Genomic DNA, 16,545 nt, shown 5'->3' with positions numbered 1-16,545 from the left:
GTTTCAAAATAAAGAATAAAAAATGGGGCAGGGGCTGTAGCTCGGAGATCAAATGCCCCTGGGTTCCATCCCCAGACCCGCAAAAAAAGATGCAGGCCTCTAAACCAGGCGTGGTGGCGCACGCTTGTAATCCCCGCGCTTGGGAGGCGGAGACAGGAGGATCACACAGGTTCAAGCCAGCCACGCTGGCTTAAGAGACCGTTTCCAAATAAATTTTTATAAAAGTATAAAATAGGTCTGAGAGTGTAGCCCAGAGGTAGAAGGGTTTCCAGGAACCCCAGTACCACCAAAAAAAAAAAAAAAAAGATGCAAGCCTCTATAAAAAGAATCCTGAATTGAAACTTGTCATCTGATCTTTTGCTAATGCAACTTAATGAAAAGATCACGACATTGTTAACCCCAGAAATAGGAGAAAATGCTGAAGTGGTGAGTGTCAAAACAAAACAAAAATGTCTACAGATATCAGTTCTATGGGGTTGGTATCCATGTATGTGTGGAAGATATAGAAACACATTGGCACCCAAACTTCTCATCGTTCAGGTTAGCGTGCACCAGGCCCTGACTTTGATCCCCAGCACTATAAAAGAAGAAAAAGACTTCCCATAATGTATCCTTCTTAGACCAGAAATATTGTCAATGAGATACACATTCCCAACCTTTCATCTTTATGAAATCACTAACAAAGTGCAAAGGGAATCATAAGAAAGCACTTGGAAGCCGGGCGTGGTGGCGCACGCTCGTAATCCCAGCATGCGGGAGGCTGAGACTGGAAGATCGTGGTTCGCGAACAGACTCAGCTGCTTAGTGAGGCCCTCTGCAACTTAGTGAGTCCCTGTCTCAAAGAATAAAAATAGGGCAGGGGGTATAGCTTGGAGGTTGAATGCCCCTGGGTTCCATCTTCAGACCTGCAAAAAAAAAAAAAAAAAAAGCACTTGGAGCCATGATTTGCTGCTTGCAAGTCAGCACTAATTGAAAAGAACAATCTAGTTCTGAGCCATTTGGAAGTGACAGACCAAAAATTATTTGTCTGACTTACGCAAATCCCTGCAAATAGTGACAGCAGATAAGCATTTGTGTAAACAAATCATAAAAGAAGGAACAAGAGACACTGGTTGTATACTAGATGAAAACATTTGTCATGCATCCTTTGAAAGTATTTGTTCATTTACTAAGCACAAATGTGCATGTCAGATATTGTGCTAAGAAACAGAGTGCCAAAGAGGAAAACTATACTCTACCTGAAGAAGTTCAGAGTCCCAAAGGAAAGAGGGGCGCATAAACAAGTAATTATAGGGTAAAGCAGTAACCGAGTGTCGGTGATAGATGGAGGCCTCATAACCCAGCATGAGTGTGTTTGTGGATGGGGAGGCAGGCAGTTAGCAACGGCAGAGGAGGGCCTTTGATGCTTGCTAATGCATTGGGGCAGGAGAAAGGCGCTTCTGCCCACAATCTTCTCTACTGGAGGACAGCCCCTAGCCCACTTTGTGCAGCTATTAATTCTAGACTCCTGCCTCTGCCATCTCCTACTCCTCGGCCAAAGCATTTTGCTCATTGAAGGCCAAATGCCACGTCATGCCACGTCCAGCCAATTAGAGTCAATGGTGGGATTTTTTTCCCTGGCACATCCCATTTTTATTCTTGAGTCATCAGCTCGGCTGTCAGGAGCCCTCCTTGCCATGTGATAAGATGACCCGACCTAAGGATGAAGCCAGCAGAGTGGAAAGTAAACTGAAAAATAGAGACCAAGAGCCCTTATCTGAGCGCCTGGATCCAGACACTCCTGAAACTACTTCTGCATGAACTAGTGAGCCAACAAAGTCCTTCCCCCTTATTTATTTATTTATTTATTTATTTATTTATTTATTTATTTTTGCAGGTCTGGGGATGGAACCCAGGGGTATTCGACCTCCGAGCTACACACCCTGGCCTATTTTTTATTCTTTATTTTGAAACTGGATCTCAATGAGTTGCAGAGGGCCTCACTAAGTAGCAAACGGAGATCCTTTGGTCTCAGCCTCCTGAATGCTGGGATTACAAACTGGGATTACAAGTGTGCGCCACCACACCCGGCTCCTCCCTTTAAAATAGTTCTGTTTGAGTTCTAGTCACTTCTGACTAGAGGGCTTCCTTAGAGCAAGTGCCTGAGGTCACAGAATTATGAGGGTGAAATTATGTATTATAAATTACTTTTGAAAGCCAGGCAGTGCCGTGGCATACAACTGTAATACCAGTATTTGGGAGGCTGAGATAGGAGGATCACAGGCTCAAGGCCAGCCTCAGTAATTTAACAAGACTCTGTTGCAAAATAAATAAATAAATAAAAAGGGCTGGGATGTAGCCTGGAGGTAGAATTCTCTGGGTTCAATCACCAGTATCAACAATAAATTAATTAAGTAAAAATAAATATATTTTTAAGCTAGGCATGGTCAGTGAGACCAAAGTCAGGGCCTAATGTGAGGCAAGGCTGGTGCTGGGGCCTCCGAGGCTGGGATTGGAGCCTGCCAAGGGGTGAGTCTGGAGCCAGGGCTAGCGTGACCGGGACTGGAGCCTGCCATGAGGCAAGGCCAGTGCTGGGGCCTCCGAGGCCAGGACTGAAGCCTGCCGATGGGTGAGGCTGGTGCCAGGGCCAGCAAGGCTGGGACCAGGGCCTGGCGTGAGGCAAGGCCAGTTCTGGGGCCTCCGAGGCCAGGATCAGAGCCTGCCAAGGAGTTAGGCCATAGCCAGGGCCAGCAAGTCTGGGACTGGAGCCTCTCATGAGGCAAGGCCAGTGCTGTGGCCTCCGAGGCCAAGAATGGAGCCTGCCGATGGGTGAGGCTGGTGCCAGGGCAAGCAAGGCCAGGATCGGAGCTTTCCATGAGGCAAAGCCGGTGCTGGGGCCTCCGAGGCCAGGATTGGAGCCTGCTGAGGGGTAAGGCCAGTGCCGGGGGCAGCAAGGCCAGGATCGGAGCCTGCCGAGGGGTTAGGCCATTGCTGGGGCCAGCAAGTCCGGGACTAGAGCCTTCCGTGAGGCAAGGCCAGTGCTGTGGCCTCTGAGGCAAGGACCAGAGCCTGCCAATGGGTGAGGCCGGTGCCAGGGTCAGCAAGGCTGGGATCAGAACCTGCCATGAGGCAAGGCCGGTGCTGGGGCCTCTGAGGCCAGGATCGGAGCCTTCCAAGGGACGAGTCTGGAGCCAGGGCTAGCATGGCCGGGATTGGAGCCTGCCATGAGGCAAGGCCGGTGCTGTGGCCTCCGAGGCCTGAATCAGAGCCTGCCAAGGGGTGAGTCTGGAGCCAGGGCTAGTGTGGCCGGGATTGGAGCCTGCCATGAGGCAAGGCTGGTGCTAGGGCCTCCAAGGCCAGGAACGGAGCCTGCTGAGGAGTGAGGCCTGTGCCAGGGCCAACAAGGCCGGGATCAGAGCCTGCCGTGTGGCAAGGCCAATGCTAGGGCCTCCATGGCTGGGATTGGAGCATGCCGAGGGGTGAGTCTAGTGCTGGGGCCAGCAAGGCTGGGATCGGGGCCTGCCATGAGGCAAGGCCAGTGCTTGAACCAGTGAGGCCGGGATCAGAGTCTGCTGGGTAGCCAGGCCGGCGCCAGGGCCTTCAGGAGCAGGATCGAAACGTACAATGCGGCACACATAGAGAAACATACAGAAAATAGAAATTCAGATGCTTTCCCTAATATGCAAAAACTAGGAAGAAATGGGTAATAGGAGGAGATCTAGTTGAAGAAAGGGCCCCATGGAAGAGCAATTAAGGTGACTAATCAGAGGGGATGGGATGGGGAAAAATGGAATCTCTTCAAAACACAGGATATACATAAACAAATGAATCAATGTTAATCACCAGATCAAGCATGGGATCAAGGGAGGGGGAGGGAATGGGACTGGGAGGGGATAAGGGCTATTTGGATGATATATGCTTGTATACCCTCACAAGTCATGTATTCTATTGTGATGTTTGACTACAATGCACTAATAAAAATATATTAAAAAAACTATGAATGCCCAGTCCATAGATGAATAGTTCAGCATCTATAAAATTTGAGAATGAAACAAAAAATAAGCTAGGCATGGTATTACACACCTGTAATCCAACTATTTGGGAGACTAAAACAGAAAGAGCACAGGCTCAAGGGCAGACTTAGCAGTTTAGCAAGACCCTCTGCAACTTAGTGAGACAGTTTCAAAATGAAAAATAAAAATGGTTGATGATGTAGCTCAGTGGTAGAACACTCCTGGGTTCAATCTCCAGTAACATTCACATGCATACACATGAAAATTTTCCAGTAAAGTGTGTGTGTGTGTGTGTGTGTGTGTGTGTGTGTGTGTGTGTGTGTGTGCGCGCGCGCATGTGTGTGTATCTGTAGCCAGACTCTCCCATATGGAATCTCAGTGCTACTATAAAGTAGATTTTATTATTCCCAATGTGCAGATGGAGAAACTGAGGCTTTCAGCAGCAGATGCTTAAAGCTTGGCAGCACTGCCCATAATACAGAGTTCAGCTTGGGAGAGTGAAATAGCACGTCCCACACTATTGAGGTGTACCTGTAAGTCAATGGTTCTCGGCTGGGAGGATGGTGATTTTGTTTCCAGGGGACATTTTAAAACGTCTCAAGCCGGGCGTGGTGGCACATGCTTATAATCCCCGCGCTTGGGAGGCTGAGACAGGAGGATCGTGCAGGTTCGAAGCCAGCCTCAGCTACTTAGTGAGGCTCTCAGCAACTTAGTGAGACCCTGTTTCCAAATAAAATATAAAAAGGTCTGGGAGTATAGCCCAGAGGTAGAAAGCCCCTGGGTTCCATCCCCAGTACCACCAAAATAAAAAAAAGTCTCAAGACATTCTTAGTGTGTGTGTGTGTGTGTGTGTGTGTGTGTGTGTGTGTGTGTGTGTTACTGGAGATTTAACCCAGGGGCATTCTATCTCCAAGCTACACCCCAGTCCTATGTTCTATTCTTTATTTTTGAAACAGGGTCTCACTAAGTTTCAGAGAGCCTCACTAAGTAGCTGAGGCTGGCTAAAACCCCACAATCCTCCTGTCTCAAGCCTCCCAAATACTGGGATCACAAGCACCAGCACCCGCGACTTGAGACATTTTTCTTAGCCTTGGCTGAGGGATGATATTGATACTTTGTGGGTAGAGGCAGAGATGCTGCTAAACGTCCTATAATGCACAAGGCAGCCCCCTCAACAAAGAATTATGTAGCCCAAAATTAAAAGGGCTGGAAGCCAGGCATAGTGGCACACATCTTTAATCTCGGTACTTGGGAGGCTGAGACAGGATGATAACAAGTTTGGTTAAGGCCAGACTCAGCAACTTAGTGAGGCTCTCTGAAACTTAGTGAGACCCTTAGCAACTTAGCAAGGCCCTGTTTCAAAATTTAAAAAGAAAAGAATTATATAGCCCAAATTATCAACAGTGCTACTGTTTAAAAAAAAAAAAAACCCCTGCTTTCAATGTACATACCCTACCACATTTGCATTCCAGCTGTTCCACTACATAGCAAATTAGTCCATTTACATACTTGGCAGTGCCAGCATGCAGAAAATTCTTAATTTTTGCACTTTTTTAAAAACAAGAAATAGTGATGTATAATATCTCATTGAAGTTCTTTAAAAAAATGTGCACTAACCACAATTTAAGCTCCCCTTAATTTAAGCTCCCCTATAAATCAGTGCCCCATACGCAGTAGTACTAAAGCTTATTTCACAAATGGTCATGAAAGACCAGGAATATTTGGGACAGGTGATAAATCACATTTTGATAGGAGCTCTATTTGTCCCTAAGAAGTCTTTCCTAGATTCAAAGCAGCCAACACTTAGAAATTCCAAGCACGGATCACAAAATCTAAAAGCTAAAAATTCAAGCAGCAAAAGATTTTGAGTCTCTGAAACCACAAATTCTGAGTGAAGTCATTGTTCTTCAGAGGCGGTGAATCACTGCTGACAGATGCAGATTCCCTCAGAAAAACCCTCATAAAATGAAGTATTCTACTAGGAAACTGGCAGGCTCAGGGCTGCTTAAGGGTGTGTGCTGTGGATCGCAAGTACAGTTGGCTCACATGGTCTGCAAAGTGTAGAAAGCCAGACGGTCAGCCGGGCGTGGTGGAGCACGCTTGTAATCCCCATGCTTGGGAGGCAGAGACAGGAGGATCGCGCAGGTTTGAAGCCAGCCGCGCGCGCTGGCTTAGGAGACCCTGTTTCCAAATAAAAATGTAAAAATAGGTCTGGAGTGTAGCCCGGAGGTAGAAGGGCTTCCAGGAACCCCAGTACCACCAAAAAAAAAAGCCAGATGGTCGCTGACAAGCTGCCTTCATTCCCAGCCTGGTCATTGGTGAGGTCAGTGTCTTTCTGGGGGGGGGGGGGCACTCACATTTGAAGAGCTTCCCAGAGAAGCGGCTCTAGGGGCAGATGCTTGTCATCCTCAGCACCCCCTAGACTCCCACCTGGGAGCTTTTGTTCATCCCAGGGGTGAGAGCCTTCCTTGGTCTAGTCTGCCTCTTCCCAAGACTCAGGGATATCACCTGCCTTGACCCTGGAGGTCCTTAGCATTTGACCTTGAGCAGGCACCAGTTACGACCTCTGCCCTTGCTCTCTAGGACTCTCAAAGCCAGGACTCTGTCTTGCACAAGTACAATCCCTGGGCATCTTCATACAGATTAGATAGATAGATAGATAGACAGACAGGCAGGCAGACTTATGTATGTGTATAATTTTTATTGCTGCATTATAATTGTATGTGATAGTGGGATTCATGGCGATACATTCGTATATGCAAATAACATTATTTGGTCTGCTTCCTTCCCCCTACATCCTTTTTCCTTCTTCTACCTAATAGTAAGATTCATAGTGATCATTCATATGTACGTATGACATTATTTTGATCATTTACTTCCCTGTACCTCCCTTTTCCTGCCCCTCCTTCATCCCCTCATCAGGAATTACTATAGTTCTCATCTGACAGCACTGCAGTCCTATAAGGCAGACATCAAGAGAATCTGAGGCTAGCCAGAAACATATCAGATAGCACACCTTATGTTTAGAAACACCTCAAAAAGAACAAGTTGATATAACTTCTCCACATTATTTCAGGAATGATTGGCTTGCACTCTGACATAAGCCAGGGCTGAATTTAATATGTTAGAAACGTAGCAATACTCATATAGGATAACAAGAAGGAAAGATATTCAATGTAGGCCATGAATGCAAAGGTGTTTGTTGTATAATTATCTGTACTTTGATAGTAAGTTAAAGATTTGGGGTTACAGTTCCGTTACAGTGGAGTAAGCATCCTCAACCTTTTTTTCTCCTACTAAATGTAACTGAAGTCTCTTGATAAAATCCCGTTGTCTGAAGATTCAGAAGAGCAAGTGGTACCAGGTGGCCTAGGGAAGAAATTTAGAACTTAGAGTATGAGCAATCCCATGGTGAGTTTCCTGATATTTCTGTTTTTTCCTTCCATATTTTCCAACCTGGACTCAAGGCACACTGATCACAGAACTGTACACAGAGTGAAAAGTTTCAAAAGAAGCTTTCTCTTTCTGGTCTAAGGAACAGAGAAGGTGCAGGAAATCCTTTCCTTCTTTATTCTCTTCTGGTTCTGCCAGCTCTGGGGAGCTGGGGAATGCAAGGGGATGAGCATGTAAAGGAGGGAAAGGCTTGAGAAAGTCCTCCCAGGAAGCTGAGCATGTACTTCTAGGCTTACACCTGAGCTACACAGGGACAAACTCTTACCAGCAAGACAAAGACTTAGCAAACTGAACTATGGTGTAGACCACTGGCCTACAGACTGGTTTAAACTAGCTCCTTACTGGTTTCTGGGATATATCTGAATAGCACTACAAAAGTTTTGAAAACTGAAGGGATGCTGAAAAATTAGTTATCTCTATGTAAACAGCAATAACAAAAGATGCCAGGTGCACACCTGTAATCCCAGTATTTGGGAAACTGAGGATGATCATAGTTTTGAGAAGAGCCTCAGCAAGTAGGAAGACTCTCACTGATCTAGTGAAACCCTGTTTCAAATTAAAATAATAAAATAGGGCTAGGAGTATAGCTTGGAGGTAGAATGTCCCTGGGTTCAGTCCCTAGTAACACACACACACACACACACACACACACACACACACACACACACGTCAACCCATTTCTACCCTGAACTAAGATTAACGCAAAATTGACTAATGACTGAGTCTAGTTTATGCTACTATTACAGAAAACCAAAGACTGGTTAATTTACAATGAACAGAAATGTATTTGGCACATGACTCTGGAGGCTGGGAGGTTCTAGGTGAAGGGGCCAGACTAGCGAGGGTTAAGTTTCCAACACATGAACTTTGGAGGACACAAATGTAAAATATAAGCAGCAAAAATGGACTAAGACCCAGTCCAGAGAGAAGACAGAATAGCTCTGTGAGAATCTTCTATTTTTTTTTTGTGTGTGTGTGGGTCTAGGGATGGAAGCCAGGGGCATTCGACCTCCAAGCTACACCCCCTGCCCTATTTTTTATTCTTTATTTTGAAACAGGGTCTCACTGAGTTGCAAAGAGCCTCACTAAGTAGCTGAGGCCATCCACAAACTGCCATCCTCCAGTCTCAGCCTCCCAAATGCTGGGATTACAAGCGTGCACCACCACACTCAGCTTGTGAGAATCTTTTGAAGAGTCTAAATGTAAGAACTATGGTCTACAGAATTTAATAAGACCAAGAACTGTGGAGTAAGGCTATCATCTTCTGTGACTGAAGATGATAAACATGGTTCTGGGTCTCTCCAACGGGTTTTCCTGTGTCATGACAAAGTACTAAATGAAAGTGGGAAGGGTAGGTGAAAAATCCTCAGGGTGGGTTTTGATATCTAGGCACCAAATAGTCAGGTTGATTTGTAGCTAACAGCACAGTCTCTGGAACCAGACAGTGTAGGTAAAAAAATCTTGGCTCTATTCCTTCTTAGATGTAAATTTTTGGGCAACATATTTATTCTCTCTATGTCTCAGTCTTTTCTATAAATTGAGTATTGTAACAGTACTTTTCTTATAAGGTTGGTTGTGAAGCAACACTAAATATCAAAGTCCTAATACTTGTGCCTCATACACAGTATGTATCTAGTAAGCTTTACTTATTTTATTTATTTATTTATTTATTTATTTATTTATTTATTTATTTATTTGCAGGTCTGAGGATGGAACCAAGGGGCATTACACCTCCGAGCTACACCCCCTGCCCTATTTTTTTCTTTTTAATTCTTTATTTTGAAACAGGGTCTCACTGAGTTGCAGAGGGCCTCACTAAGTAGCTGAGGATGTCCGCGAACTGCAATCCTCCAGTCTCAGCCTCCTGAATGCTGGGATTACAAGCTTGCGCCACCATGCCCGGCTCTAGTAAGCTTTACTTATAGTTAGCACAGTGGTGCACACTTGTAATCCCAAAAGTGGGATGCTGATACATGAGGATCAGAAGTTCAGGGCCAGGTCAACGTTGGCAACTTAGTGAGACCCTATCTCAAAATAAAAAATAACAAGGGTTGGGAATGTAGCTCAGTGGCAGAGTACCTCTGGGTTCAATCTCCAGTATCCCTGCTGCCCTCCCTACCTTTATTTATTACCAGAGTCCACAAGGTAGATTTAATGTTCTGGGGTCAGTGAGTTTCTGTCTTCTATGCACCAGATTATGCTCTTGACAACCACCTTATTCTTCCACATGCATACTATTAACCACAAGGTCAAAATGGGAAAAGAAGTAAAAGCCCAAGTCCTAGAGGTAATGAGTGAACAATTTAGCCACCAAATACAAAGAGCACATAATATGTATAGTCTCTAACGAAAACTTTCCCAAAAAGTTTACTGCCAATGGAAATATTTTTTATGCATGTGAAAAAAAATACCTGGAGTGACCAGATTCTTCTTATCCTTTGGTTATGCTCAATTCCTCTACCTGCTGAAGATGAGCTTACCTTATCAGCAACGTCCACCCTGGCCTTGTGATTCAGCAAGAAATTCACCGCAGATAAATGATTTGACCCACTGCAAAATGCAGGGCTGTGCGGTTCATCTGAGGAAATATAATTTGTGTTCTTAGTCATTTGATCATTATTGAGTCTTTTGAGGATTTCTGTTTTTTCAACAGCCATACTTTTCTATTGAGTATTTATAATTTAATTATTCAGCTCCACGCATTGCCTTTCTCTTTTAAAGTTACGAGAACTGTGTCCAGCAGAACCCGGCCTTCATTTATTATCAGATGACATCAGAGAATTTGGCAATCCACTGATGGATGTGCCTCAGGCTGCAACCATCACATAACTGCCACGTAGCAATATAATAGATTTCGCTCACGGAGTAAAATTGTATTTCCCCCTCTATGCAATCATTAATAATGACAATTTTTTCCAGGCTCAGTGGCATGTGCCTGTTTCAAAATTTGAAAAAATTTTAAAAAGGGCTGGGGGTATGACTTAGAGGGAGAATACCCTTGAGTTCAATCCCAGTACCAAGTAATAATAATAGTTATTATTACTATTATAACTTGTTTCTGCTCAGACTATGTATTAGTTAGCTTTCCATTACTATGACAAAATACTTGAGATAATCTACTTATAAAGAGAAAAGATTTCCCTTGCCTCATAATTTCAGAGGGCCCGGTCCATGGTTACTTGGCTTTATTGTTTTGGGGCCTTTAGCAAAGCAGAACACCATGGCAAGGAGTGCTTGACAGAGAAAACGTGCTCACCTTGTGGTAGCTCATAAGCAAAAAGAGAGAGGGAGAGGCCAGGGCCCCAATGTCCCTTTCAAGGTCACACCACTAATGACCTTACTTCCTTCCAGTAGAAACAACTTCTTGAAAGGTTCACCACCTATCAATGGACTGACAACTAAACCTTCAACACCTGGCCTTTGGGGGATATTTAAGATACAAATTATAACTGAATATATATTGATGATACATAGCAAAATTTTCATTCATTTTATTTCATTCATTTTATTCCTGTAATTTTTTCACTACAAATTAGATGGAGCTGGGTGTGGTGGCACGTGTTTGTAATCCTAATACTTGGGAGGTTGAGACAGGAGGATTGAAGGTTTATGGCCAACCTCAGTTACTTAGTGAGGCCCTCTGCAACATAGTGAGGCCCTGTTTCAAAATAAAGACTAGGCTGGGCGTGGTGGCGCATGCTTGTAATCCCCGCGCTTGGGAGGCTGAGACAGGAGGATTGCACAGGTTCTAAGCCAGCCTCAGCTACTTAGTGAGGCTCTCAGCAACTTAGTGAGACCCTGTTTCCAAATAAAAATATAAAATAGGTTTGGGAGTATAGCCCAGAGGTAGAAGGCCTCTGGGTTCCACCCCCAGTACCACCAAAAAAAAAAAAAAAAAAAAGAATAAAAAAATGGGACTGGGGTATATATCTTAGAGGTAGAATGCCCTTTGATTCAAACCCCAGTTCTAAAAAAAAAAAAAAAAAAAAAACATGGAAACAAATTAATTGCTTCAGCAGAAAAGAAGGAAAAAAGAAAAGACAAATAAAAAGAAAGTTATTAATATCTTTGCTTCAAAGGAAAGCAAAGATGGTACTCTTGGTGTGCCCAGAGATAGTCTAATAACACATTTCATCAATTTCAAATGAATGTTTTGCTTATAAGTAATTATATACGATACTTCCCATATTCTAAACATTGTTTTGGCTTCTAAAGAAGATGCCTAGAAAGCTGGGCATGGTGGTACAAGCTTGTAATCTCAGCATTTGGGAGGCTGAGACAGGAGGATTGCAGTTCGAGGACACCCTCAGCTACTTAGTGAGGCCCTCTGCAACTTAGCAAGACTCTGTTTCAAAACAAAGAATAAAAAATAGAGCTGAGAGTGTAGTTTAGAGGTAGAATGACCCTGGGTTGAATCCCCAGTACCGCAAAAGGAAAAGAAAAAAAAAAGATGTCTGGGCATCAGTACACTATTATTTGTTTCATAAAAGTAATCACAGAAATATGTTAACTGTTTCAATTAAATCTTTGGTTTCTTTGGGAGCTAAACCACTGATAAGTCTGATAAGACATGAATCATCTTGATGTTTTCTGCAATCTAGAGCTTCATTCTTTCATGTCAGATTTGGGCTAATAAGCTCCCTTACTAACTTTATTAGTGAAAGTCTAAATCACATCCAAGATACTTAAGTAATTCTACTTATGCTTTTTAATCTTTATTACCATAGATTTCAAGGAACTCTATAAGAACCATGTCAACAAAGTGCTATAAACAGAACCAAACAGATGTCATTAGAAAAACTAACCCAAGAGTTTACAATAACTTGCCACACTCACTATAAAGTATCCTAGATTATACTAGCTCTCCTAGTGTTTTAAAATAAAAACATGGCTTAATATGTCAGAACTTTTATATGTGGAAAATTTTAAATGTTTCTAAATGCATATTAGAGACTATTTCCTGCTACTTGGAAAAATGACTGTTGTTTTAGTAACTCAACAACTAATCTTCCATGGTCATAATAATCTTTTATTTATGGAACTGGGTATTGAACCCAGGGGCATTCTCCTTCTAAGCTATACCACTAACTCTTTTTATTTTTATTTTGAAACAAGATCTTACTGAGTTGTTGAGAATCTCACTAAGTTGCTGAGGCTAGCCTCGAACCTGCAATTTTTCCAAGTGCTGGGGTTACAGGTATGTGCCAAGATGCCCACCTTCATGATCACATTATTATAATAATCTTACAGAATATGTATCCATGAATATATTTTTTTTTTTGGTGATACTGGAGTTCCTGGAAGCCTTTCTACCTTAGGGCTATACTCCCAGACCTATTTTATATTTTTTTATTTGGAAACAGGGTCTCTTAAGCCAGTGCGACTGGCTTCGAACCTACATGATCCTCCTGTCTCTGCCTCCCAAGTGCGGGATTACAAGCATGCGCCACCACACCCGGCTCCATGAATATTTTTTTAACTATACAAATACTACCTTTGAAGATTCTTGCTTATTTCCTTTTCTCTTCCTTCTCTTTTTCTTTTTTCCTTTATTCCTTCCTTTCTTAATTAGTTTTCTTTTAGTCCCTCAAATTGTTAGGCTATAAAATTTTGCTGCTTTTCTACTACATGAATATTATATAGACCCATAACACATTGCATCACACACACACAAAACATCCTTTCACTGCATGTATGCATGTAATGTATGACTTCAGACTCTGTAGCTTGGTTTCTATGACCTTATTGCCTAGGACAGAAGCAGGTTTTGTGGAACCCGAATTTGACTATCTAAAGAGTTTCTCTAAAGCCAGAGTCAGAAGACAACTAAGATAACTAATTTTAACTAAGAAGTTAAAATTTCTTAGTTTTCCAGATTTTGTAAAAAATCACATAACCATGGGAACATATTGCTGAAGCCCTCCCAGTGCCTTTGGAAAGGCCTGGACACACAGGCACCTGAGGCTTATGCTTCATTTACCATAGATTTACCCCAGCCATCTCCATCTTAGACCATTCCACGGATCGTCCTAAGCAACTGGCACAGCCCCCAACCTGTTCACGTTGATAAATCCTGCCTCTAGGGACTGCCAGGAAATCCTCACAAAACCAAGCAGCAGGGAAGGCCTATTTTTGGCAGTGTACTTCTCTCCCAGAGTCCAGCCACTAGAACAAGGGAGGGAGGGCCAGGTTTTAGAAAAGGTCTCATTGCCCAACATGCAGGAGCTCACATTCCAGAAGCAGTAAACTGAAAACCCACGCACTCCTTTGGATTTTAAATATGGAAAAACCCAACCACAGAGAACATCACTGGAAAGAAAACAGCCTAGACTGCATAGGAAAAGATCTTCTGCCTTTCCAGAATACACGAGGCCAAACTGACCCACAGGCTGCGATCTAGGGCCAAGTCCCCAACAGTGGGCTCCATGGCCCACCCACACACTTTGCACAGATGTGCATAATGGCCCTGTGCTCTTCCCCTCTCCAGAGATGGATTAGAACACCCAGAGCCTATTCTACTGCTTGATTCCACCTTTAGCATACGCATCCTGGAATTACCAACAAAGGAGAGTCCCCACGTCTCATCCGGCCTGATCTTCGATTACTACTTATTATTCCATTGGACGTGTGTAAGCCCCAGCCACCGCTTACGGTCGTCACCTGTCATATCTGTGACCTCTACTTACATTGTTCACAGCATTAATGTCGACCTTCTTTTCAAACAGCTTCTCCATAAGATCCAAATTATTGCTTTTAGCCGCATTCTGAAAGCTTCTCTCCTTTGGCAGCACTGAAAGCAAACAAGCAGACACGACCGGGGGAACTGAAGGAGCCACAGAGAAAGGATGCTGCATGTGGCAGGCTTACGACTCTAAAAACCTGAAATAACATTCCCAGATCTTTCACACGCTGCTATTCAGGACGTGGGAACGTCGCTTCAAGTTTTATAAAGTTGTCGTATCAAGAGTTCACTTTCTCCTCACACCACAAGTGTTTTCACACCATTAAAAGTTCCTGGCCTCAAACAGAGCAGCATTCCTCAGGACCACCCTGAAGTCAGCAACGCGGTCTGCGGCTTAAGAGGTCAGAGGGTGGCCGCAGACTTCCCAAGGGATGTTGTTTGTAAAAAGTGTGTACAAGATTAGACGGGGAGGCGTCCAAATGCTCACACACAGCTTGCAAAGATAAAAATGTTGTCTGTACAGATGCCAGACCTGCAGGAACACAACGTTAAGTGCAGTCCATTGCATAAATACACATGCAGGCCAATATGGATAAACACACTTTAATCGCATTTATATAAAAGAGCATAAAAGCCGGGCGTGGTGGCGCACAATTGTAATCCCCGCGCTTGGGAGGCGGAGACAGGAGGATCATGCAGGTTCAAAGCCAGCCACGCTGGCTTAAAAGACCCTGTTTCCAAACAAAAAAAGTATAAAAATAGGTCTGGGAGTGTAGCCCGGAGGTAGAAGGGCTTCCAGGAACCCCAGTACCACCAAAAAAAAAAAAAAAAAAAAAAGAGCATAAAAATAGATTCACACCTACTGTTCATACTATGTATCACACACATAGACACGTTCAAATGTCAGGCTTTGCTGGGCACAGTGTCTGAAATCCCACCACTTGGGAGACTGAGACCAGAGGATTGCAGGTTTGAGGCCAGCCAAAGAAACTTAGGGAAGCCTTCAGCAACTTTAGTGAGACACTGGTTCAAAATAAAAAATAAAAAGGGCTGGGAGGATATAGCTCAGAGGTAAAATGCCCCTCTGAGTTCAACCCCAAGTGCCAAACACACACATACAGAGTCAGCTTTATTAACTAGATTAGAGAAGATTCCAGGATTTATTGGGCCTTTTGTCGTGGAGAGCCAAAGGGCTCCCCAAACAACCCAACCCTGGGGGATTAAGTAAGAATTGAGGTTATGCTGAATCAACAATAGACCATTTCTATAAAAGAAAAGAGCATAAGAGGGTTTTTTTGTTTTGTTTGTTTGTTTGTTTGTTTGTTGGTACTAGGGGTGGAACCCAGGGGCTTTCTACCTCTGGGCTATACTCCCAAACCTATTTTATATTTTTATTTGGAAACAGGGTCTCAGTAAGTTGCTGAGAGCCTCACTAAGTAGCTGAGGCTGGCTTCGAACCTGCGCGATCCTCCTGTCTCAGCCTCCCAAGCGCAGGGATTACAAGCGTGCGCCACCACGCCCAGCTAGGGAGTTTTCATTGACATGTTTTATAGATATGCTGAGTCGTTTCCCAAGGTTTTGCCAAAGACCCTTCAGAATACTGCCAAGTCCAGTCAAAGACCAGGGAGTATCTTCACAGGATGTATGTGGCAGCACTGTGGTGTCCTTCCAAAATACTTCTGTGGAAATTCCAGTCCCTGGTACTTCAGCAGGTGACTGTATTTGTAGAGAGGGCCTTTAAAGAAGCAATAAAGGTAAAAAGAGGCTACGTGGATGGACTCTAATCTTATATGAGAGGCATCCCCATAGGAAGGGAAGATTAGAACACAAACACAGAGGTAAGACCATGGAAAGACAGGGGGAGATGGAGACCATCCACAAGTCAGTGAGAGAGGCCTGAGAAGAAACCAGTCCTGCTGACATACCGATCTCTTACTTTTTCATCTCCGGATCTGTGAGAAAATGAACTTCTGTTGCTTAAGCCACCAGTCTATGGTACTGTGTCATGACAGCCCCTGAAAACTAGTACGGATTACATGTTTGTCCTTTTATCGCCTGGCTCATTCTGCTGCCCTACTGTTGCCACCATAGTCAACCCAACCTCCTGCGGCTCCCAGTTCCCTGACTCTCTCACCTCTAATTATCTGTCTCTTATCTGACTTCAACCATCCAATTCCAGGGGCACACTCCTGATGCAACCTACTCCACCTCTGAAGTCTTCACTTCAAGAATCTCATCCTCTGACCACTACCTCTCATCCGTTCAGCTCACCTGCTTTAGTTCTCCAAGTCAAGAAACTCAACAACCGCATTGAGTCCTTCTGTTCACTGTTTTAAAATATTTTCAAATTACTCATCACCATGTCCTTCCTCATCCTATTTAGATGTCACAATGTCAGTCTGTTTGTGTTACAGTAAC

General features: G+C 43.8%; 1 protein-coding gene across 1 annotated transcript in view; it reads right to left on the bottom strand.

Annotated features, from left to right (window-relative positions):
- The window catches only part of ANKDD1B (ankyrin repeat and death domain containing 1B), a gene marked incomplete at both ends in the record, with an annotated part of 72,757 nt that overhangs the window by 50,578 nt on the left and 5,634 nt on the right, over nt 1–16,545 (bottom strand). The window contains 3 exon segments of the mRNA XM_080705205.1: nt 9,926–9,990; nt 9,993–10,023; nt 14,132–14,235. Of these exon segments, the coding sequence (XP_080561331.1) occupies nt 9,926–9,990; nt 9,993–10,023; nt 14,132–14,235 (200 nt within the window).

This window comes from Muscardinus avellanarius (assembly GCF_963383645.1).
Source record: "Muscardinus avellanarius genome assembly, chromosome: 1".
Lineage (NCBI taxonomy): Eukaryota > Metazoa > Chordata > Mammalia > Rodentia > Gliridae > Muscardinus > Muscardinus avellanarius.
Note: the sequence above shows the minus strand (reverse complement) of the source record. Positions and strands in the feature narration are given on the sequence as shown.